Source organism: Triticum urartu, chromosome 3A, assembly GCF_056163025.1.
Source record: "Triticum urartu cultivar PI428250 chromosome 3A, HENAU_Tu73, whole genome shotgun sequence".
In the NCBI taxonomy this organism is placed as follows: Eukaryota; Viridiplantae; Streptophyta; class Magnoliopsida; order Poales; family Poaceae; genus Triticum; species Triticum urartu.
This window is the reverse complement of record NC_141875.1, coordinates 54,486,166-54,512,018: the sequence shown is the minus strand read 5'-3', so window position 1 is coordinate 54,512,018 and position 25,853 is coordinate 54,486,166. Positions and strand designations below refer to the sequence as shown.

Genomic DNA, 25,853 nt, shown 5'->3' with positions numbered 1-25,853 from the left:
GTGAAGGCGATTCCAATGTGGTGAAGATTGCCCAAGTGTACCGTGCGAGCATATTGAAGCGCTTGGCGAAACCGAGAAGGCAGGCCGGAGAAGCCAAAGAACGATATTTTCACCATGGAGAGTCCAAGAAGTTGGCATGGACAAACTTTTGGGATCTTTTGAGACGATTTGGATGTGAAAAAAAAGTGTATTGAACTTTCATGATTGCATATGTTTGCACTGTTAAACGCATGCTAAATTGATATTGATCTTGATATGCATGTCAAACGAAGGAGGCCGGACCAGGGGTAAAAATTTGATGCATTCCATGTGCAGACATGTCCCTCAGACATTTGGTGATGTTCGTTTTGATGAAACATGTTGGGGTTACCCTAACAAATGAACCATGGAATTGCTGTAAACCGGGATTCTATCTTGACCTTTATTAAACAAAGGTTTATACCAACTCTGAGTTAAACTGTAGATACTCCCAGCCCTTCATGAATTCAGGTTTTCTGTGTAGCGTGTACTAACTTGTACAGTAAAAGATAAGGCCCGCCCCCTCCCTTTTACAGCAACTATTATCACAGCTAGGATTGAGTGATCCGAACCCCCTCACCCAATCCGCTGGAGGATTAACAGCCAGTTCTTTTGAGGCTTATTATGGCCGGCCGCGGAAATAAGCTACTCCCTTCCTAGCTTATTCTAAAAGCTCAGCCTAAATGTTTATTTTAGAAGCCCACTAAGTGTTAATTAGTAGACTTCTAAAATAAAATTTAACATTAGAATTTTCAAATAAGCTGGGAGGAGGCAGCTTATTTCCACAACCGCCATAAGCCCCAAAAGAAAAAGATTTGGCCCTAAACCCATTGCAACTGAACACGAGGAACAATGCACTTTAAACAATCTGAGCTGATAATATTAGAAATTACTCCCTGGTAGTGTCAAAAACTGCTCTTATATTATGGGACGGGACGGAAGGAGTACATATCTAGGCAATACATTTGAATTAGTCAAACTGAACGTAGCCAAAATACATTAAATTATACTGTACTATGTAGTACCAGGTGATAACCATATAATCTTTACTGGTGAACTTCCGTGTATACAATGAACAATCGTAGATACGTGCATACAAATTTTGCCAGATATTGCCCCACTTGCACTTTAGTATTCATAATCCGTACTGGACTATATCACCAAAGCAGCTGGATTTGGTCGTCTTACAGCAGCAAAAGTGTTGGTGAGAAGTGGTACTGAGCCAACATCTGACCGTGTGCGAGTCAGAAGGAATCTTCCAGAAGCCTCCATCAGATTAATACACCCAACAACAGCTCGCAACAACGTCTTGATTCCAGGAGGATTTTAGAGATGAACTCCATTTTCATTTGCAGCTGGATTTTTGTGGCCTCGATCTCTGTCCTCCCCTCCCTTCCGAAGGCGTAAATCCTGCAAGCACGTGATTCAACACCTCCAGCAGCACCAAATTCGAGGGAATTCTTTCGTGCACCGTTTGAGAGAAAATGTCCGACATGTGCGCAGCTACCAGCAATTTCCCCATGTGCGTCGGCCAGCTGAAACAGGCGATTGTTCTGTCTTTGACCAGAAGGCTCCAATATCTCAACAGACATTAGTTGATTTCTCCTTCATCCGCATCTTTGCTGCATGGCTCTTCTTCCTCTTCTTCCTCGTCTACTTTCATAAATAGTCCAAGTTTCTCCAACATGCTGCCAGAACCAGGAAGAAAACTGGGCATGCCATCCTGGGAATGCCCTGGACTCGTTTCGTCGACAGAACTCACAATATGTTCTGTGGTGACTGTACCAAGCATTTCTAGGTCCTTGGGATCAACACTGTCATTCATTTCTACAGTTCTCTCCATCTGCATCAGGTTTAAACGAACTCTTAGCTATAAGACAAAAGATGAGTTTCATAGCACCAGCAAATGTATTTCATTCACTTACCTCCTGCAAGGCCTGACGAGCCTTTTCCCTCTCAAGGTCCCGCTTACGCTTAGATTCAGCCTCTGCTTCAGCTCTGCGGGCTTCCATGGCTGCATTACCTTCAGCCAGAAGCCGTTCTTTCTCTGTGTCCATAGGCAAGACAATTCTCAGAAAAGCAGGAGCTTACTACTTGGCAGCAAACAAACAGGTGTATATGCTTTTTACCTTCCTTCTGCAGTTTCTCCAGCTCCTCCTGTTTATCTCCACCCTGAGCTCATTAGGTAATTACATGTCAGGAAGAGGTGCAGCCAATGATGAAGGAAAGAAAGCTAGATGTAAAAGCTCCTAAACCTGGCAGAGAATCCCACGAGCTTTCACAATTACATCAGCATAACGGCCCCTCAAAAGAGCTGCTCGTAAGAGCTTGTCCGGGGAGACTTGCCTGTCAGGTTTTGCATTCTCCCCTATATTTTTCATTGGGAAAGGATCAGATGCAGATTAATGCACCAAGACCCCTTGGTGGTCTCATATGAACCTGCTTACAAAATCATGCTTACCCTCAGGTGCAGCCTTCGACTCGTTGTCCTGCTCACCGAGTTCCACATCAGCAACGGTGTCTGTGATTTAACCATTGGTAAGTATGACAAGTGTTCTTTACTATTATTAAAGGGGAGTTTGCCTTCTTAATGGTTTGACCTCCCACGTCCTCCGGTCCTCACCCCCACCAATTTTTACCATAAAAGAAAAACCCGAAAAATAAACATCTGGTGCCCACACACAAGATCTCCCTACATAAAAAAAGGCCATAAAAAGGACCCGCCTTACAAAAACAACCACATATCGGTGCATCCTCCAAGTTCTCCCCTGACCTGGGAGTACTCGTCTTCCAACCTCTCGCTCACGAATCAGAACCACCCAGCCCGCACGGCGGCGCCCCCTCTCCCGTGACCACCCCCGATCCAGGCAGTGTACAGCATTACGCAACTGCGTCTCTTGTGACAATGACGAGGAGCGCAAGCGCTCCGCCCGCCGGTACACCATCCGCGGCCTTGAGCCGCCGGCGTCCCTCCTCCGCCACGAGACAGAGGAGTACGGCCGGCAGCAGGCTCGGCTCTACGGTGTGTGCAGCTCGCGCACGCCGCTGCCGCCTGTCAAGAGGGAGGCGGAGCGGTCGCGCGTCGGCAGGCCGGAGGATTGCCTTCCCCTCCCCCGAGGCGGACGCCATCGAGGCGGCGATTCTCGAGCGCAGTGCACGAAAGGAGGAGGTGGCGCAGCGCCCCCGCCGGGACGAGGAGATCAACAAGGTCCTGCACGAGCAGGGCCTCGCCAGGGCGCGGGAGTTAGATGAGAAGATGGAGGCCTGGCGACGCGAAGCCGACGCGCAAGACTCCATGTTCATCGACCTCACCAATGACGACGAGTGATCGCCAGTTCGCCACCACACCCGGAGGGCTCCAATGAGCCCCATTTTGCAGTTAAGGTTAGGGTTAGGCCGACGTTTCGATGAATCTACCCTATGTAAATCGATGAACTCATATATGTATCGGTGATCAACTTCTATCTACTACTGTTTCTTGTTCATCTCTCGCGCGAAACCTTTTTTTTCAAAGTTTAAAGTTTCATATGAGGTTTATGTTCTGCCGCAGCCAAATTCGCCCCTTATAAGAGGGAAAACGCGAACTATAAACCCCTTATAAGGGCTAGCCTTATAAGAGCAACTAGCAGACCCCGCAAAACACGTTTGCGGTTTCACGAAGATTGCGTTTGTGGGTCGAAAACTAGCGCGGCCGAAGAGAAACCGTATCTAAACTTGCATAATTTGAAAAAACACTTCTGCGGGAGAAATTGCACAAACACAGTGCATCACATACTACATAGATTTTACATGACCAACAAACTACAAGCATAGTTCATACCACATACTACGTTAACTAGTACTAGAGGGGTCAGATAACTAGTACTAGAGCGGGTCGGATCTAACGGCGGCGAGGTCGCGACAAATGGATGACGCCGTGGAGGAGAAGGACGCTCATTCCTCACGCACGCTCCGCTCAGCGATGGCGGCCGCAATGGCGTTGACGGCGGCGACGTAGTCTTCCGGCCCGACGACTCCGCGGCGGCCGAGCGGAGCGGGCTCCTCGGGCTCCCCTTCACGGGGACTAAGGCGAACTCGTCCGGCTCCTCCGGCTCCTCCTCGTCCTCCGACCACTCCCTCTTCACGGGGAGAAGACCCGCGCCGGAGGAGGAGCTCCCGGCATACGAAGACCTTGCGGTGGAGAAGGACGCGCGCCGGCGGTCGTACTCCTCCGTCTCGCTCCGCTGGAAGCTCGCCGGCGGCGACAGGCCGCGCTTGGTCCACTTTCGGGCCCCGCGCTTCCTCGCGCCGTCCGACCGGACGCGCCGCTCGCGCTCCGGGTCCCTTCCGCCGTCAGATCTGCTGCCGGAGCCATGTCCGGAGCTCCACATTCGTCCCCACATGGCGGTTGGAGGTGGGGCGGGTGGTCGCCGGCGGCGAGAGATGTGGAGAGGGGGAAGGGGAATCGCGTGGCTCGGTGGCGGCGGGGGATAGGGTTTGGACCCGCAAACGAGTCACGGAACCGTAGATATAGCGGTCAGGGCGTGCGGTTTGCGGGCCGCGACAAAAAAAATTGCGGGCCGGGCGAGTATGCGTGCTCTGTTCTGGCCGGAAAATTGGGCCGAGCCCGCATACTAACCGGAATTTTGCAGGTCTGCGTGTTTTGCGGGGTCTGCTAGAGTTTCTCTAAGGGGTCTGCTAGAGACGCTCTTAGGGATAGCTATTTGTGTGTTTGACATGCCAATGTACATTAATATCATAAGTCTAACAGATGCACAAGCACACACAATCAGCCACGCATCCTCTAGTAAATTGAAGAAAAACTTCTAGATAGCTTATTTTTCTTGGTTCATCTATGGTAGTAAATTGAAAAAGAAAAAAACTTCCAAGATTCACATACACAAGCACACACACACAATCAGCCGCACATCTTCTAGTACGCTCTAGTAAGCACACGCATAAATTAGTGTACACACAACTGTTGTCTTGTATACATACACAAGTAACAAGTATGCACACAATCATCCATGAATTTATCAGATCAGGCTGCAGTTCATAGAGCAACAAATCAGAGAGTAGAGTTTCATAGCCGCACATCCTCTAGCATGCTGCAGTTTATGAATTTAACAAGTATGCACACAAGCATGGGAATTGAAAGGACAGAGCCAGCCGCAGCTTAACCCAGCAGAGGAAGGGTGTGGGGGTGAGGTAGGACGCGGGCAGCCAAGCAGAGCTTGATGCTGTGGTGGGCGTCCTCGAGGAGCACGGTGGAGTTAACTCCTGCTGGATCCAGTTCTACGTAGCCTCGCTCTCGAGTGTGGCGGCGGCGCCATCGCGGATCCGCCCAAGCCGTCGCCGCCGCCGCCGCCTCCACACAGGGCACATGCACGGGACTGGAGAGGGGGCTAGATAGACATGAGAGGAAGGGCGAGCTTGCCCGTCGCTGCACTTCTCTGGCCGGCGCTGGCGCCGCCGCAGCAACCGCCAACTGCGAGAAGAGAGCGCGAAGAGCCTGGGTAACTAACACATTGGTTTTGTTCGGGAGAGGTGACTGAGCGAAAAAAAACGATTCGCTTGCTAGGCAAGCATGGTTGCCCTCATCCGCCATATTTTGCCAGCTGTTGCCAACCAGGTTTTTGAGGAATATTCTCAGCAGTTTGGCTATCCCTATCTATTTAGGCCTTGTACAATGCTAGATGCTTAGGGAGGTGCTTAAAAATAAACCGGATGTTTCTGAAGCACAAGTGCCTAATTACGCGTCTATCCTCTGCAAATAAGCACCAGTGCTTAAAAAAATGGTATCAATCTAGCTATGTTGGTGGAGTTGATTTTCTGAGTTCATGGATGAGAATCAACAAAATAGTTGTTTCCTATGTTATACATCTACTCACTTTAGTATATCTTTCACATAATGCATGTCTATATGGAATATGGTATCGTCCTTTCTTGGAATCCACTACCATAAGGAGATGAAAAAAGATGGGAGAATGTGACTTGATCCAGAGAGCAAAACCGACAAGAGGAGGGCATGGACAACTACCCGCATGGAGTAGAAAAAAGAAGTACAAGGACATGACTTGATCCTAGGTGGAGGCAAAGTCGAGAAGAGGAGCACAAACAATGCTAATTGTCACCCGTGAGGTTGAATATGCAGCATAAATCCCATTGTGGCTGTATGTCGCATATTCACTACTCTTGTTAATATTAACATGTCAAATGTGTGACAAATTGTTTTCACAATGATATGAGTGCACGGTAGTCACCTAAGTTGTAAAAGAGATGATGCAAGTGATGGCTGGTGGGGAGAAAAAAGGCACAGGCACACGGAGGTGCTTACCCTCAGGTGCAGCCTTGGACTCATTGTCCAGTTCATGGAGTTCCACATCAGCAGTAGTGTCTGTGATTTAACCAATGGTAAATGGTAAGTATGACAAATAGAAGTAGATTAAGAAGAGCTTGCAACAACAAGCAGCTAAAGGGGGCATGGGGATAAAACTTACTGTTAGCATCAACAGGGCTAATAACATCATCACTCTTTTCTTGCTCTGCAGGTTGTTCTGGTATTTTAATACCCTACAAATTAGGAGAAACACATTATTGCAGTGCAACAAGGTTGGCCAGTAATTGGAAATGAAACGACAAACTCTTGCCACAGCATTAGTAGAACGGAATATCGTTATTACTGATCACAGTCGACTCAGACTAGTGTAAAGGTACAGAAACTAGATCACCATTCTGTTATCTGGTTCAGTCTGACCAAGGCGAGTCAACCAATGAAGTACAAGCTACAAAACTAACTGCAAATACTGATACGGCGTGGTACTATCAGATAATTGGACAAGGAGGGTCAAGTTGCGAACAGAAGGGCTAGTGACTGACTACAGATGCGGTAAAAATAATGACAAGGGAATAATGGATGAATGTAAAGAGCTGAGGAGAGAAAGAATTAGTGGGGTTTAATCCTGCTAACACACTCCATTGGTCCATATGTTCACCAACTAAGATAGTCCTTACTACATTAACTGGCTTAACTGAAGGATCACCCAGTAAGAAATTGCCAAAGTACCTTCACAAGCTTTGCTGGGCTACCAGCTTTTTCTGGTTCGCTTTCAGCGTCACTGCCTGAGTCAGAATCTGCATTACCAGCATAGCAAATACGATCTGAGGACACGCTTTACAAGATAAATATATCAAATACAGTAGGGTCTTGTAGACAACTGGGACGGGCTGTTTAAGAAAATTAACTGGTACAGAGTGTATCTGTAGTTCCCAATAATAATTTTTAGAAAGCATCTACGGTGCCCTTGCAGCTATGCACCACATATTAGTTCACTATAAGAATCAGTGCGAGGTAATTGCAGGATGGCATTCTTGAAATCCTAACTAAATAAGAGCGTTTTGACAGTAGTGTCAAAAACACTCTTATATTACGGGACGGAGGGAGTATAAAGTTTCTATGGATACCTCTAAGTCTACAGAAAGATAATAATGGTTTAAAAAGGCACTCCTAAATGACAAGCACAAATTTGCAGCACGTGTCAATCTCATATAATATTCTGAATTTCAGATGGTACCACCTATAGTGAAAAATGTTTGCTTCACAACCTTCCGTAAACTCGTAAACCTGAAGTTCACTAAAGTTTAGCCAAAGAAATATGAACTAGGCATAAGCACAAACCTCTATGAAAAGAACATGAGAAAGGAAATATAAAGATGGTCAACGTAATCAGAGCAGTGCCATGGAGAAACATGTTTTACAACAATGTAACAATGGTAAACACAATGTAAATAACTAAATAACTCATATGTACACACCACTGGATGAAGATCCCGAGCCACTGCTGGAACTACTTGGACTACCACATTTGCTTGTTCTGATTTGTGGATCCTTCTCTATCAATATAGGGGATGCATTGCCGCAAATGTCCACATCCTCCTCAACAGGCTCACCACCTGAGTGCACAAAAAGGTCGATCTCTAACAACTGCATTGATGAAATTAAAGTTAAATCTATTGAGAACCTCAAAGCGTACATGACAAAATACCTTTGCAGGGATTTGTGGACGAATGACTGAGGCCAGAAATATTCACAGCCTCATTCTCAGAAGGCTCAGATTTTGTCTGCTGGTGATCTCTCTCTTGCAAGTACTTGTCCACATGCTTCTTCAATTCTAATAGTATGTCATCACTGAGTGCATGGATATCAATCTCTATCTCTTCATCCCCAAGCTGATCTGTATTGTTGTCAATACACTGCTGTAACATATCAATGATGTGACCAGGTAATTCTGGATCCTCAGACAAAGAAGCTAAGCAGTTTCCGAAGGATTCTTTATCCTCAAATGTCATCTTTGGCTTCACAATCTCAGTTGGCCTGACACAATCTATTGACAAGTCACTGCGGTCCACAGGAGGGGTCTTTCTCCTCTTTGAGTCAGCTCTATCAACCTCAACATGTGGCTTAGTGGCGGCAGAAACTAACTTCTTCTCAACTGTTTTCCATCTGGACTCAAACATTTTATTCAGTTGAATGGCCATATCATGCACTGCATGCCCTCGGGGATTATACGTTATCGCATTGTTAAAGGTCAGCCTGACATCAGCTGCAAAATCAAAAGGACTTGTGTAGGAACCAGAATCTAGCCTCTTCTTGATGGTCCCAAGGTCCATCGGGTGCTTGATAATTTCATTATAATCTGGAATATTCAGCTTTTCCACATCTACTGGAACATTAAAAATATGACTAAATTTCTGAGTCATCAGCTTCTTCAGAATAGATTCGCACTGCTTCAGAATTGTAGCTTCAGGCAACACTGTAGATGTTTCAGGCCGGGGTTTGGTCGGCAAGAAGCGTCCCTTGGCACCGCGGAGAACATGGCTCCCCCTTTGCACTTTTTTAGCTCGAGGGGCAGCCGACGATGAGAAACCAGGTGCTCGGCTGACAGGCATGATGGCCAAAAACTCTGGCCTCTTGAGGAGATATCGGACAGAATCAAGCTCTGCCCGGAATCTCTTTCGAAGGTAGCGCCGCTCAGACGACGACAACCTAGACGGGACGAAGATCTCTCGCTTCACTTCAAAGCCATCGCTATTAAGGCTGATGCACTTGCGTTTTGGCGCAGAGGAATCTTCGGAGTCGACACGAACAGGGCTGCCCGACTCACCTACAGTCTCTGCATACCCCGCGCCGCCCCGGTAAGCTATTTCGTCGTAGCCCCGTTTAATCTGCATCTGCGGCCTGTACTCCATGAGGACCGTTGGTGTCATGTTACCAGGCGCCAGCTAGGCACAGATCTGCTGAATAATGACAGACAGCTTCAGCCACACACACACACACAGTGACACACAGACAACAAATTGAAACCTGTCTCGGATTGAAATGAAAGCACACAAACCGAAATTTACAGGTACTCAAATGTTGCACGGCAAAACCCTAACATTGCACTTGGCCCTAAGACCAATCCGTACCAAGCGACCAGCCGTACGCTAATGAAATGAATCAGAGCAGGACAGTGACATGCGCAGAGAGTGAAACGAATCATATCTCTCTAAATCCAAACATAAGCTACAAATGTGCAGGTCAACGATTGAATTTCAGATTGGGAGTCTGGAAGGGGAGTCACCTTAGGGTTGGAGAACGAGGCTGTCGGGGACGGGAACAAGGCCGCGACGAGCCCCGCGATCCCCTGCCCGGCGTCAACGACCTCGGCGTCCGCGGCTGCGGCTTGAGGACAGATCCGCCGCTGTGGCTCGACGGTGAGCCGGTGAGCCGGTGAGCGCCTCCGCCCTCCGCCCACTGCACGGCGGTGGGCAGGGCTGCCGCCGGGGCGCCGGGCGTGCGGGGCCACGGGAGGCTCCTGGGAGCGGGAGGGCGGGCGGCCGTGGATTCTCCGGGCTCCGGCCGTGGCGCTCGGGGGGGGACGGGAGGTGCAGGGTGCGACGCGGTGGGCGTCCGTGGCCGCTTATCCTTTTCCTCCTCAGCGAAGCGACCGAACCCGAAGTGGAGTCAGGTCCTGCGAATGGGTCTAGTCTGGACCCGAAGTGGAGCGGAGCCGGAGCGGAGCGAAACCATTCGGTTCGGTGCGACTGGCGCGCCGGGGGTGGGTGCTCTCGTCGGGCATTCGGCGGGCATTTTATAGGTGCGGGGTGGGGGGTGGTCTAGGTCCGGTACTGTTTGGGGAGCGGCCGTCTTTTGCCGAGCACGCGGATAGGGGGCGGGGTGGCTTGGAGGTGAAGGATGGTGACACGTGGAGGCAGGTGCGTGCCTGGGTCCTGCGACTCCTGGCCTGCCTGTTTTTGGGGTGTGAAATGGAGAAAGAGAGACAAAAAGCACAAATTTGACCTCCGAAACTACTACTCCCTCCGTTTCAAATTACTCGTCGTAGAAATGGATGTATTTAGAATTAAAATACATCTGGATACATTCATACCTGCGACAAGTAATTCGGAACGGAGGGAGTATTTCACAAACTAAACTGTTTCTGAAAGTATTTCACCCAACTAACCCCTAATGTGCAGCGCCTGACAATAAGGCGTTGCACTCTACTGTGCAGCTCCTTACGGACAGGCGCTGCACAGTGTTGTGCAGCGCCAGTCTGTAAGGAGCTGCACTCTTGTCGGGCGGTGCACAAAAGGGTTTGTGATATGAAATACTTTCAAAAAGCAGTTTACTTTGTGAAATACTTTCGCTTTGAGATCAAATTTGTCAATTTTGCCAACAAGAGAAGCACGTGATGGGTACAGAGAAATCCTATCTCCTGAGCAACTCTAGTAGATGTTGTACATCGTGGTACTGTAAAATTAAACTGTTTTTGCGGTATTAAATTGGCTTTGACAGACGGCAAAATTGTATTGCAAAAAAGAAATCCGGCAGCCAATGTCGAGCTCCTCCGCCTACTCCGCGACCCTCCGGCGGCCGTTGCCGAGCCCCTTAGCCTGCTCCAGCAGCCCCTGCCGAGCTCTAAGCTGCTTGCTCCGATGTTGACTCGTTTACAGTTCACCTTAAAATCAGCCTAAAAAATTATGGATATAGGATATATGGGTTATAATATGTAGTGACCTGCAAGAAAAATCCGGGAGAGGCTATATGACGGGATCTATTGGGTGTGTTTTACGGCATCGGTACTGCAAATATAGAGGTTTGATCACTTCTAGGGTATCTGCTAGAGTTGCTCTATAGGCATCTCCAATGAAAGACGCTTGATTAGGCGCTTGAGAAAAAGATAAAATGGATTTTTATGCATAGTGGTCGGTTAAGGGTCTCGATGTATCCAACGTTAGTAGGAGTCCGTGGATGCCTATATGACAATTTAAAACAAACTCACAAAAAGATCTGATGACAAAATTAGTGTCGACGCAAAAAGAAAACCACGCTCGGACAGGAATACGCCAGAACGGCCAGGAATTAGACCTTGGCGCCTGTTGATAGCGCCCCCCGTCATGTGTGCCCTAATAGCATCTCCAATCATGTGAACGAACATGTGGTTTGTGCATTTTTGGATTTATTTAGGTCTTTCCAGCGATGTGCGTACAATGTGAGGTGACGTTCCTGTCGACTACGAAAGCGTCTATGGCGACTCCGTTAATCTCAAAATGATGTGTCGGCTCAGTCTCTCGATGGTGCTCATGGGGGTGAGTGTGCGTGTATGAACGTTTTGCATATGTATTGTGTTTCTAGCACTCAATTCAAACATATCATAACATAGGTGAGCCCATACATACCATAAGACTACCAAAATGATGACATGTTATACCTAACTAAATTAGGACCATATAGTTAAGGGAAGTCCATCTCTAGCGGATGCCTTGCCCTTGGTTATGTCTTTGTTTTTGCGGAAGTAGTGGTCGAGGACGTAATAGGGGTCAAGGTGGATTTGCTCGGTGACGCGGCACCAGACATGGTAAGATCTTCCTCTATGGCGGAAGGACGATGAGGGCACATGCGGCTCGGGCTTGTCGCTTTGCCAGGATCTGGGAACGGGCATCCTCGTCATCGGTCGCTGCTAGACGGCACGCCTTCTCTCTTTCATGATGGGCACGTCATCTGTCAACCCACCAAGGGAAGGGCGGGCAGAGATGGCTGGATGTGGAGTGGACTAATAAGAATGGCTATGGTTTGGTCCGAGGTGAGGATAGGAAGGAGATTTTGTGGAATCGAGTGGGACGGTCCGACATCCAGGAGGCCCAAAATCCAAACCACATATGAGATGGGTTGAGGAGTGTCGGACAAACAGGGCGTATAGCAAGATTTGGGGAGTCCGGTTCAAGATGCTCTAAGTTATTAAGCTCTCAGGTGCATCGGGACTTTGGTGGGCGCAGACCTCCATGTCAGGTAGTGTAGGGTGTGTGCTAGCCAGGTTGCCCACTTGCCGGTAATGCCACAGTCAACAACATCATTGTTTGCCTTGCATATGAAGTGGTCTGATATCAAGAAGTCAAATAGAAGGGAGTGAATAGGATAATACAATTTTTTTTAGCTTAGCTTCCAATTTTAGGGTGAAGTGTGAATAAAGTAAGTTCTCCAGATATACAATCTATGATGAGAACAACCATATGGCAAGCAAGCTAACACACTAGGAAAGCAATAGCCAAGATAAGTAGCAAGCCACAAGCATGCAAAGCAAGTAAAAAGGTACGGTAAAAGAATAAACAACACGTAAGCGGGGTGTATCGCGAAGTTCACACTCTTTGTTTTTGACAATATATATAATTGTTCCATCTGCAAAATAGATTATTGAAAATATACTTTCATAAATCATGCACCGCTTAGTAGATGGAATATAAATTATTGTCCTCCTTCCTCCTTATATTTCTCCAGTACAAAAGTTATTTGCATAACTTTCTCAATCATCTCCGAGGCCACTTCACACACCATGGTGATTCAGTTGTGTTTTTTTTTTCTGGTTTTGAGAACCTTTTGGAAGAGTTTGCCTGGCTTTTCTAGTCTTTCTTTCCTATGGTTTTATTGCCCTTTTCTAATTCTCTTATATTTTTTTCGTGTTCATTGTTTTAATTCATGATCATTTTGATATTAATGAACACTTATTTTATTTTATGACATTTTAAAATTTGCAAAGTTTTCTTCAATCCTGCAAACATTTTTTTTCATGAACATTTTTTCATTTATGAAAGTTTTTTAAATGTGCAAACATTTTTCAAATTTTTGAAAAATAAATTCGCTAATATATTCTAAATTTTGTTAATCTTTTAAAAGTCCTTAACATTCTTAAAACTTGTGAAAAAAAATAAATTCATAAACATTTTTAAAATGCGCAGATATGTTTGGACTCACAGAATTGTTCAAATCTATAAGAAATTCGTAGCTGCTTTTTTTTTCCTGTACCAGCAGGTGGAGGTTTTTCTTCGAATGAACGAGGGGGGGGGGGGGGGGGGGGAGACGAGCAGGGTAGCATAGGGTTGGGCCGTTAACTTCGAAGGTTGCGTGCTTCCAACCAATTGTTTAATCATACTACTTATTTTAATTTATCAATATTATAAAACTAAAAAAGTTTTTTAAACCTGCGAACATTTTAACTTTATGAACATTGTATTAATTCAATAAGGTTTTTAAAATTCACAACCACTTTTAAGAATTTATGAATATTTTTTAAATCCAAAAAGATAAAAATTTGCGAAAACTAAATTCGTGAATATATTTTAAATTTTTTGAATCTTTTAAAATTTCTAAACATTTTTAAAATTTCTGAACTCTTTAAATTTAAACATTTTTTAAATGCGTGGATATGTTTGAACTCACGTAAATTTGCAAATCTAAAGGAAATTTGCAGCTGTTTTTCCCCTGTACCGGCAGTTGGAGCATTTTTCTTCAAATGAGCGAGCGAGGTGGAAAAAAGACAAGTGAGGCGTGCTAGCATAGCGAACGAGCCACGAAGGTAGTAACCGTTTGGGCAGCTGCAATTTAGCTCCAAGCGTGGGAAAATAACGTCCTGTCGAATAAGAGCTTATAGTCGTCGCTAGGTGGTCTATAAACCTAATTGTAATTTTTATTACCTCTTGTGTTCTTTGTACTGCCATGATCGATGAATAAATTGAAAATTTCTCTCGCAAAAAAAAGCCGACATCTGAGGACCCCTAAGGTGAGAATTCGATTCACGATTGGCTGGATGGGCACCCGTTTCTTCTTTCTGGTCTTCCAAAGCTGGTTTAAAACTTGGCAGTCAGTTTCTATCTGGTCATGTCATGAACCATGACTTGTAAGCACGGAATCTAATGATACAGCCATGTCACTACCGTTCATTTTCCTGATGGTAATTTTCCAGATCGAGCCTTAGACCTTTTTCCACTTTTTATGGTCCACGCATTTTCTCTGCAATAAAACATCTCATCTCGCCGGTTATGATAAAACCCATGAGACCGGATAAGTAAGTTTGTGTAGCTAAATCCTTGCAAAAAAAAACTCATGTATCCAGAGTCCAATAATTTGTTTGAGAACAAATGAATCTAAGTTAAATTTCCTTCTTTTTTATTAACTTTTCTCGCAGTTCTAAGCTACATATTTGATGTAGCATAAAATTAGTTATAATGGGAGTATCATAAATGATATCATGCATGCCAACTAGACTTTTTTTTATGATATGGCACGCAACTAAATGAGAAAAGAGAGGATGTGGTCTCATATCATGATACTATATCATATTATATGTTGTACTACTTTGTGTCATGCATGACAATTAATAAAACAACATAATATACTAACTTATGATACTATGCATTACGGAAATAGTATCATATACTAGTGGCGTACGCATGATACTAGTATATGATACTCCCCATTACAACCAGCATAACGGTAACTATATATAATCATATGTTAATCAAAACATTCGTGCATAAATATATTCTTAAATAAGGAGGTAAGACTGGACACATATCAATTAAATGAACTCTCAGTAATTACGACCAGAAGTAGCCCCTTGATCAAAAGGCAATATCGTAGATTTTACCCAATAATCAGACCCCAACTCTCGTGGCCTTTCCCTCCCGTATGAAATGTTCGCACAAGGCAATGACCCGTGAGCCCATAGGTAAACCAGATAGGGTATGTTTAGGACACATCTAGATGTGCTCTAGTTATTGCACATCTGAGTGAATCAAGCATAAAAGAAAAAGAAAAAAAAGAAAGAAAATATTCACACGAATCTTAATGTAAGATCAATGACATATGACTTAGATGTGCAATACTTATGGCACATCTAGATGTGCTTTAGCAAAACTGAACCAGATATCCCCACCTTGCTTGCCAACCATGGTATTTCTTCTCTTACAACCCGGTCCAATGCCAATAAATTATACTCCCTCGGTTCCCCTATATAGTGCGCCTTTGCTTATGGCGTTTATACCAAGACGTGTGCTGGCCCTTTTATCTGGACTAGAAATGCCCTTTGCTTTTGTTAGACTGTAACGCATGTGGGTGCATGCAACTTCGCTGCAGTGGCCCAGCAGAGGGATATCTTCGTCCAAAGGTGTTAATGCGCACTACATTCCGGAATTTGATCCAAATTGTTATGCGCACTATAATATGGAACTGAGGGAGTATCTTTCCTAAAAAAACCCGGGGTTAACTGACTAAGCCACCTTGGCCATGGTCGTGCGTCGAGTTTATAGCTGATGTGTGTTAGAAATAATTCTTTAGTACTAACATAATAGGATCTTGGTCTCTAAATTAAAACACCTCTTTCTGTAGAATATTGGGAACTAACCATGATTTTTCAGAGACCATCAAGGGCTCCATGCAGCTCCCGTGAGCCTCCAGGGGAGTGGAGTTTGTTGGGGAAGAAGCAGCAGCATGGAGATGGACGTGCAGAGTGCTGGACGCCGCCGGCACTACCCTCCTGGTGGCCGGCGGTGGTGGATGGTCTTCTGGACCCTTGGCGCTTCTTTAGGATCGGCAGTTGAGGTTCTGTGTGTTTGTAATCGTCATCCCTACATGGGACATATACCTCCCTTTTATGTATAAGCGCTAGGGAACAGGGACCGGACCAAAACGTTGGTTTGGTACCTCCGATCGTGGTGCATCTTTACGTTAGGTGAGGAGACTTTGTCTCTCCCTGATTTCTCTCAGTTTGTTACACTGAGATCAATTCCAACATTCTCCCCCTTGATCGTAAGGTTAACAAACATCATAAGCCCACTCTTATCATAGAAATAATATACCAAAGTAAGGTGTTGCAATGACCAATGAAATGTCATTGAACCTCAATAATTATAGTATACCATTCTATCTCAAAATGGATATCATTTACTTAAAGGGAGTTGGTTCATTTGACGGTCCTAAATTCCAGGATCAAAAGGCTTTCTAAACCCATGCTAGCAACATGATCATACAATTGGGTGGTAAGCCTTTGATAAACGGATCCGTAAAACATTCAAACATACTCATACTCTCAACTTCAATAGCTTGATCCTGGATTCTATCTTTCACAACACTAAACATATTGTCAACGGTTTTGGCAACACTATTTTAACTTGTTGTTACTCGCATAGAAAACTGCGATTGATATTGCAGTATGTGGTTACAAAATGCTATCTACCACCATAATTTTGGGAATAAATTTCTTGACATACAGCCTGCCCAATAGCCTCTTAACATGCCACATAATTAAGTGCATTATTTCTAATGCCATCAGCGTCATTATGGAGCTTTTCCACGATATAGCTCCATATGCGAGAGTGAGGATGTAACATGACGTGGAAACTTTAATATCCACACATCTCGCAGAAACAATGTCTAAATAACCTAGGATAACCAGGTTATCAGACTTCTCATCAGTGAGCATGTAAACTTTATTGTCTTGCATATCTGCAAGACTTTTGATGGCTTTTCCAGTGGTCCATTTTTGGACTTACTTGTATATTTGCCAATTTTCACCTCAAGAAATTCAATTATGAAATAAGACGAGCGTTGGGACAAAGGGGAGTAAGTTCACTAAATGTGAAGTTGGAATATTTTCTGGCAGGCCAAGAAATTTCTATCTTCTATTGACATAAAAGGAACTTGGTGATGCCTTATACTTTATTTGTATCGGGCTTCATCAAGATATAGGTCCAAAAGGAGTATAAGTTCTCTTATGACGACATACTTCGATAGAGTACGAAAGAAAATATTATGTGGTAGTACTCTATCTCACCTGCCGCTAAAGTTAAGGGCAATAAAGGTGGACATTTTAGTGTCCAAGGAACCATTATGAACTGATCAGATAATGTGGTTCCTTATGCTTCAGCTGTCAGAAGCAACATGTGTATTCAAGTATGAACATGCCCTTATTTGTGATCGGCAACATACCTTGTGTTAAGTTCATCTATTTGACAAAACCTGATGGTTGAGTCATATATACACTATTAATTAGTCAACACAAGAGCATGTTATAATCATAACACAAGCGTCATAACAACTTAATGAGGAAACTCTATTGAGTTCCATACATCATTAGAGCTCACTATCAGACAAGCCTCTAAGATGATCATTCACACACATTATCAATCACAGGGAAATTGTTAAGTCTCAACATTAAGTGTTGCAATATGTATTTCTTCTCACCTTCCCTGATGCATATGAACAAAGATCTAATGGAGTTATCCTTAAGATTCATGCTCATACGCTCCAGGTTCCCTGATGATCACTTTATTTAAAAGATGGAAAACATACCCAAAAACTTAATAATAATCATTTTAGTTCTAAACCATAACACCATCGGGCTGAAGATGGAAAATAACTTAATGAACGGTGACAAATGATTATAAATGAAATATAACCACGAGCCACATGATACTAACAAACTTGCCACTTGAGTGAAATGTGACATATGATTATAAACGACGTTGGTCAAATATATAATCAACATGTTACATCATGATGGTCATTACACAAGCAACCTTGTCACTTTAGCATTCAAGTGTGCTTCATAATGCTCATAAGGGATTACACATTAACATAATAAAGGGAGTGATTTTTTGTTCATTCTTCTAAATAAGACTTGTTGCATCTTAATTAGAGAACCAAAATTAGTGTGTGCTTTTCATACATTCTCCAACCAAGACTTCTCGTTGGTTCCATCTTAATTAGAGAATTAACGCACATATTTTTCTTAGCTTTATATGATATAAGTAGGAGAAGTGAACGTGATATCTCATATTAAACAAGACTTCCATTCTCCCCCTCGAAATGTGGCCGAAAACCACAAATTTGATAAGGTCTCTTAAAATTCTCTTATATCTTTAGTTATACCATATCACTTAATCTTTACAAATGATTCATTCAGTGAAAACATAACTTGTCTCACCCTAGAGTGGGACTAACATTACATAATTGGAGATGACTTAATACAAAATCATGTCATCTGTTCGAGAGACAAAATTAAGGTTCTCCAATAACTGGAGCATGAACAAACATCATCAATAAGATGAAGAATGAAGTTATCTCCAAAAGCTAGTGGAATAAATCCAATAGTTTTGACTTTAATATCCTTTGCATTAGTAACATGCATGATGGCACATGCGTCTTGATATCTCTGTCAGGACCCCGATTCCAAGTCACATCGATCTAGCCGGTAACACCTCATATCACATTGCGGCCTCACGCACGGTATCCCCACGGGTGTCGCCTTACCATGGCCCGGGACCGTTTGCGCCTTTTGGCTCACGTATATGATAGTGTCGCTAGCATCCATATGACAGAGAATCCGGGCCGACATGGCTAGTTGTGAATCCAAAGCGGCACAGACCTATGGAGACAGGCATACGTGAATCACATCGAGCATGTCGGTCATCAGCGTGTGAATCCGGGCTGTAGCACTGGGCTAACAGGACTCCGGGGAACCCGGGCTGTAGCAGGCTAGGCAGGACTCCGGAAGTCACCGCGTGACATTTCCCCGAAGGGACAGACATAGGAACGAAGTGAAACACATGCCGGCCAGTCAAGTGTCCTGAGCAGTAGTGCTGGGCTAGCAGGACTCCGGTGAACCGGGCTGTAGCGGACTACTATGGCTTGAGGAACACTAGACTACATTTCCCCATAAGAAAGGCTACCAAGGATAAACAACTAGATTGTCGGATCCCACACATACCAAGCATTTCAATCATACACACAATATGCTCGATATGTGTAAATACAACATGGCATCACAACGAAACTCTACAACTCAAGTACTTTATTTAAAGGCTCCAGAGAGCCATACATAACATGTTCATATAGGTAGGGGTCACATGACCCGACACTCAAGTCATACAAGCATACAAGCACATGCGGAAGCAAATAGTCTGAGTACAGACACTAGAAAGAAAGAAGGCTTCTCGAAGCCTGTCTATCTACATAGGGCCCTCCATGGCCAGGATCACAACCTGGGTGGCAAGTCACTCATCGACGTCGAGATCTACATAAAACCCATCGGAGGGGATGCTTCCAAGATTATTTGAGCACTTTAAAATATTTATAGCATTTAAAATGCCCAAATTCAAATACTTATGGCTTGTTCAAAAATCCAGAATGGCTCCATAAATTGCAAGACCATTTTTGGCAGAGGTTTTAGTCAAGACCAAAAACGGTGGGCTTTTATGAAGGGAATTTTGGGTTCATTGAAATTCCAATTGTTGGAATTTAGCATTTTCAGGGGGGGTTTTGGGATTGATTAGGCCCCATTTCAAGTTTAAGAGAAATTTAAACATGATGCACATGTTCATCCAATCCTAATGCATGACTAAAAGCAGGGATGTGACAATCTCTCCCAATGTCTGCCTTATCATCATGATTAACATCCTTCAACCTTAGTGGCAAAGAAAACACTGGGAGATTCCTCCATGTGCAAAAGTTATTTACATAAGGTACGTCTATGCCAAAACGGAAGTTTGGCATCATTATTAATGTTCATTGCTAAAAAAAGACACCATTATGAGCATCACAACAAAACATCAAGCATGAATTAACCATGCAATGAGATGAATCAAAGAGATGCTTAATTGTTATTTTGATCCATATTCATAAATGACACATGAAAATAATCAACGTTGGTCAGAATATCATCATATGCCATTATAACATTTTTTAGATCTCTAATCAAAACTTCCCGTTGGTTCCATTTTGACTAGAGAGTCATAAAAGCACATAATTATGAGCAAGAACTTCGGCTAAATTAATAGCTAAATTACCATAAAGCAACAACATAAAACCATGTTTGTCATCATACACAATGATACCTTTTGTCACGAAAGTTGACACTGATAATAATAGTTAACTTAAGTGTCAAAATTATCATAAAAATTTCTCAAAGGCATAAATGAAAATGACATAGAATTAACATAAAAATATAAATGTCTTTGCCACTGAGTAAACATTGATATTAACACTCACAGTGAAAATGACATTAACATTATCGTAAGGATATCATAAGATTTTCCCCAAAAACAATTATATAAAATTTGGACATAAGCTTACACAAGGATTCACCAAATAATAATATTTGGTAAATTATAACGGTCAGATAAAAGGCAACACGTACTTTGGATAGATTTCATAAAAAAGTCATATAATGACTAGGATTTTGCATATCACATAAAGTTCTTTAAACAAAATTTCTTTGTTTAGAGAATCAACCATAATTTTATCAATACCATTATGGTCCATTTAAGCTTATTTCAATAGTGCATGTTTTAATTATACAATAGAAATGAACCAACATAATCTTTAGTATTTGTCAACGAGCACACTAGCTCAACATTATTAGATGCACCGTGAGGTATGGAAAACCACACCACGCGACCATTTAGTGACGATCACATCATTAAAAAAATGCCATAAGTATGGCATCAACGTAAAATTCACACTCAATTAAAATTTTCAAATAAAAATTTCAGAAAATCCAATGAGTGATTCACATTAATTTCATCATTGAAATGACACCGAAAATATGATCATCATAAAAGGTGTCATTAAGATGGCATCAACATTAATGTCACAATAAATTTCCCTTTGGCACAATTTTATTCAGAAAAATTTAAACATAATTATAGGCAATTTCTAATATATTAGTGCATAAACATAATTATAAACTTAAAAAGTGCACTAAAACTTCATAAAATGCCCATAACAACCCATGACGTTCTATTAACAAAATCTTATCATCATTGAAGGATTCCATAAAATGACATAAATCTTAATTGCTTAAAAGATGACATAAGCAAAATCTTTAACACATTTTCTGGCAGCTCTTAAATTTATTACTATGGATAGCAAAAAAAACTTAAACGCACTGCCAAAATTACAAAAAACTGCCAGAAAAAATTGGCCCAAAAATACCCACGGCTACCCAAATTAAGCCCAGTAGCATAGCAGCTACACGTAAAAAAACAAACTTTTCTGCTGGGCTGAGGCAACTTGGGCCACAATCCGGTCGTGAAAACAGCCCATATGGCGCCTGATGGCTTGCTCGGAGCCGCGATTTCTTGTGAACCGTCCGATCGAAATGGACGGCCGGCATCGCTCGCGAACGGAACAAAATCGCCGCCCGAGCTAACCCTAGGTCATTTGACCTCCTCCTCCCCCGGATTTCACGCTCTCGCACAGAGCGGCGACAACAACAGCGGCTCGATGAGCTCGCCAGCCATGGCGGCGCGGGAGCTCCGCTCGTCGGCCAAGCGTGCAGCGGATTGGATCCCCCGCGCTTTGCCATCGAACGAGGCCTCTGCGTCCGCGCACGCCCGGCGATTCGTACGGTGGGGAGGGATGCACCGGCCACCGCGGATTTAGGAGGCGATGGCAGCATGCACGGCGATGGCCTCACACGTGCACATCCATAATAGCGGCGCCGGCGGCTCTAAACACTCGGTGCGTCGTCCTTTAGCAGCTCAGCGACGTCCGATTCTTTCAGCGCGTCGTCCCGGGAGACGACAGCGTCACCGGCGTCGGGATCCCAAAGGTGCACCGGTGCGGCATCATGAGGTGTGCCCCAAAAGCTCTTCTTTTTCTCAATTACATCATTTTTGGGCGCTGATTTGCGGAATTCCTCGTTCTAGGGTTTCAAATTGGGGATTTTCTGGAGTTTGCAATTCCCCCTTTCTGATTGCTTAAACAGGGCTAGTTGAAAGATTAACATAATGCGGAAGCATGGCTCAATTAGTCTAACAATTGAACATCATCATCATCGAATTAACACTAACCAATAGCAATTAGAATCTTAACCGAAGCAATTAACCCTAAACATGGATTGTCAACTTAACAGATTCTTATACTTTAATCATTAATCTTAAGCCTGCATAATTTGATCTTAACACATAATCCTAATGTGCTAACAGTAAAACGTTATAATCTAATCATGACCAATTAGAAGCACTAATACAAAAAGTTAGACCATGGCATTAATAATTAAGATTTAACATGGTCTAGTTAGGGTTGTAAACAGAGATCAATCGTGCTCATGATACCAATGTTAGAAATAATTCTTTAGTACTAACATAATAGGATCTTGATCTCTAGATTAAAACACCTCTTTCTGTAGAATATTGGGAACTAACCGTGATTTTTCAAAGACCGTCAGGGGCTCCATGCAGCTCCCGTGAGCCTCTAGGGGAGTGGAGTTTATTGGGGAAGAAGCAGCAGCATGGAGATGGACGTGCAGAGTGCTGGACGCCGCCGGCACTACCCTCCTGGTGGCCGGCGGTGGTGGACGGTCTTCTAGACCCTTGGCGGTTCTTTAGGATCGGCAGTTGAGGTTCTGTGTGTTTGTAATCGTCATCCCTACATGGGACATATACCTCCCTTTTATGTATAAACGCTAGGGAACAGGGACCGGACCAAAACATTGGTTTGGCACCTCCGATCGTGGTGCATCTTTATGTTAGGTGAGGAGACTTTGTCTCTCCCTGATTTCTCTCAGTTTGTTACACTGAGATCAATTCCAACAATGTGTTCCCTGAGGAAGTAGCAGAAGCGGTACACTAATTGCAGCCAGGAGCATTGTGTGGTTTTGCTTCTAAATCCTTAGATATGCATCGAGTGCGCTAGACTAGTTGTACTAGTGGAACTACGGCCATGCATATAAAACCTGTGGAATTTGAGCTTTATTTACTCCTTGGTATTTTTGGTTCTTCATGGTTGTTGCTTCTTTTACTGGTTCCGCCTTTTGGCTCCGACTTGATCCTTCCGCAAGTGCTACAAAGAAGACCAACATACAACTTGGATAATACTCAATAATCCAAATTCAAGAAAATTCAAGTCAACCACATGATATTCAGAACAGCAACACAGATCCGCCAAGAATGAAGAATGGGTCAGAAGCAGAATCTGCATGCCACGGACAACGCCATAATATACCTGACTAAGTTTCAGAAAACTCTCTCAGAGCATATGATACCTAAGGGACAGTTAGATGAACCATCAAAAATGGATATCAGTAGTGACCAATGGTCCCTCTCTCAAAACATGGATTATTTCAGCTAGGACAGACTCGAGTCTTTTTCAATGGACTCAAGAACCGCTTATCACTCACAGAAGACATAATTCAAGGATGTGCCAAGAGCAATGTCAAAACCCTATTTGCAGCTGCCCAGATTAATGAGATCCTCATATGCATTGAGCAAGACAAGGGACATATTCTCACATTCATATTGCTTCAAGGAAAACAAAGAGATATGGTGACAAACTTCTCCACAGTCCCGGAACACTTCATCAGCATACAGGAAGTTTCTGCAAGTGCGTCACTCCGAACTCGAGTGCTTGATAGTTAGCCGGGTGGTTTCGAATGGAAGGCACTCGTCCTCCTTTAGCACGCCATCATAAAAGTCACCTATGTTGGTGGAAGTATGTTTCGAATAAATTTGGAAATATTTGAAGGTATGCCCCGAAGATAATCATACATCAATCTTTATCATGGCTATGGATTGTACCAAGGAAGGACACATGTCTGCCTCAGAGCTTAGTTGTTCATAAGAGGATTTACCCCTACTCCTACATATGTTGTGAGCATGCTGTCCAGATCATGCAAGCCACTCGTACATGGGTATGACTGTGTTTAGAGATGAAGGAAATATGCCCTAGAGGCAATAATAAAGTTATTATTTATTTCCTTATATCATGATAAATGTTTATTATTCATGCTAGAATTGTATTAACCGGAAACATAGTACTTGTGTGAATACATAGACAAACATAGTGTCACTAGTATGCCTCTACTTGACTAGCTCGTTGATCAAAGATGGTTATGTTTCCTAACCATTGACATGAGTTGTCATTTGATTAACGGGATCACATCATTAGGAGAATAATGTGATTGACATGACCCATTCCGTTAGCTTAGCACTTGATCGTTTAGTTTGTTGCTATTGCTTTCTTCATGACTTATACATATTCCTATGACTATGTGATTATGCAACTCCCATTTACCGGAGGAACATTTTGTGTGCCACCAAATGTCACAACGTAACTGGATGATTATAAAGGTGCTCTACAGGTGTCCCCGAAGGTACTTGTTGGGTTGGCGTATTTCGAGATTAGGATTTGTCACTCCAATTGTCGGAGAGGTATCTCTGGGCCCATTCGGTAATGCACATCACTATAAGCCTTGCAAGCATTGCAACTAATGAGTTAGTTGCGAGATGATGTATTACGGAATGAGTAAAGAGACTTGCCGGTAACGAGATTGAACTAGGTATTGAGATATCGGCGATCGAATCTCGGGCAAGTAACATACCGATGACAAAGGGAACAACGTATGTTGTTATGCGGTCTGACCGATAAAGATCTTCGTAGAATATGTAGGAGCCAATATGGGCATCCAGGTCCCGCTATTGGTTATTGACCAGAGAGGTGTCTCGGTCATGTCTACATAGTTCTCGAACCCATAGGGTCCACACGCTTAACGTTCGTTGACGATATAGTACTATGAGTTATGTATGTTGGTGACCGAATGTTGTTCGGAGTTTCGGATGAGATCACAGATATGACAAGGAACTTCGGAATGGTCCGGAAGTAAAGATTGATATGTGGATAGTAGTGTTTGATCTCCGGAAGGGTTCTGGAATTCACCGAAAGGGGTTCCGGATGTTTCCCGAAATGTTTGGGCACGAGAACACTTTATCTGGGCCAAAGGGGAAAGCCCACGAGATTTTTGGAAAGCGCAAAAGGAAGTTTTGCTGAGTCCAGGGGCCAGACGCCAGGGTCCCTGGCGTCTGGGTCCAGACGTCGGGAACCCTGGCGTCTGGGTCCAGACGCCGGGAACCCTGGCGTCTGGCCCTGGAGTCCGAGAAGGACTGTTGCCTTTCGGGTGAAACCGACTTTGTGGAGGCTTTAACTCCAAGTTTCGACCACAAGGCTCAACATATAAATAGAGGGGCAGGGCTAGAACCCAAGACACATCAAGAAACGCCAAGCCGTGTGCCGGCAACCCCGTCTCCTCTAGTTTATCCTTCGTCATAGTTTTCGTAGTGCTTAGGCGAAGCCCTGCGGAGATTGTTCTTCACCAACACCGTCACCACGCCGTCGTGCTGCCGGAACTCATCTACTACTTTGCCCCTCTTGCTGGATCGAGAAGGCAAGGACGTCACCGAGCCGAACGTGTGCAGAACTCGGAGGTGCCGTGCTTCCGATACTTGGATCAGTCGGATCGTGAAGACGTACGACTACATCATTCGCGTTGATATAACGCTTCCGTGAATGGTCTACGAGGGTACGTAGACAACACTTTCCCCTCTCATTGCTATGCATCACCATGATCCTGCGTGTGCGTAGGAATTTTTTCGAAATTACTATGTTCCCTGACAGTGGCATCCGAGCCAGGTTTTATGCGTAGATGTCATATGCACGAGTAGAATGCTACCTCTTTTAGCACTGCATTGGTTTTCCCCGAAGAGGA

General features: G+C 43.9%; 1 protein-coding gene and 1 long non-coding RNA gene across 2 annotated transcripts; one reads left to right on the top strand and one right to left on the bottom strand.

Annotated features, from left to right (window-relative positions):
• Positions 1-921: 921 nt before the first annotated feature.
• LOC125528615 (transcription factor GTE10) lies at positions 922-10,113 on the bottom strand. The gene is made up of 11 exons (XM_087546312.1): positions 9,621-10,113; positions 8,043-9,291; positions 7,813-7,950; positions 7,064-7,131; positions 6,498-6,570; positions 6,335-6,394; positions 2,480-2,539; positions 2,274-2,386; positions 2,148-2,190; positions 1,944-2,065; positions 922-1,861 (listed from the first exon to the last, which is right to left on the bottom strand). The coding sequence occupies exons 2-11, from the start codon at positions 9,262-9,264 to the stop codon at positions 1,610-1,612; spliced, it is 2,151 nt and encodes a 716-aa protein (XP_087402438.1). The 5' UTR covers positions 9,265-9,291; positions 9,621-10,113; the 3' UTR covers positions 922-1,609.
• An 11,425-nt stretch (positions 10,114-21,538) lies between these two features.
• On the top strand, positions 21,539-24,160 carry LOC147978475 (uncharacterized). The gene is made up of 2 exons (XR_015618136.1): positions 21,539-21,946; positions 22,534-24,160. It is a non-coding gene; the product is annotated as an uncharacterized LOC147978475 (long non-coding RNA).
• The last annotated feature ends 1,693 nt before the right edge of the window (positions 24,161-25,853 follow it).

Coding starts and splice junctions, on each gene's coding strand:
- LOC125528615 (XM_087546312.1), bottom strand. CDS start 9,264: ATGACACCAACGGTCCTCATGGAGTACAGGCCGCAGATGCAGATTAAA. Junction 7,132..7,812: donor CTCGGGATCTTCATCCAGTG/GTGTGTACATAT, acceptor CTGGTAATGCAG/ATTCTGACTCAGGCAGTGAC. Junction 2,387..2,479: donor GTCGAAGGCTGCACCTGAGG/GTAAGCATGATT, acceptor TGAAAAATATAG/GGGAGAATGCAAAACCTGAC.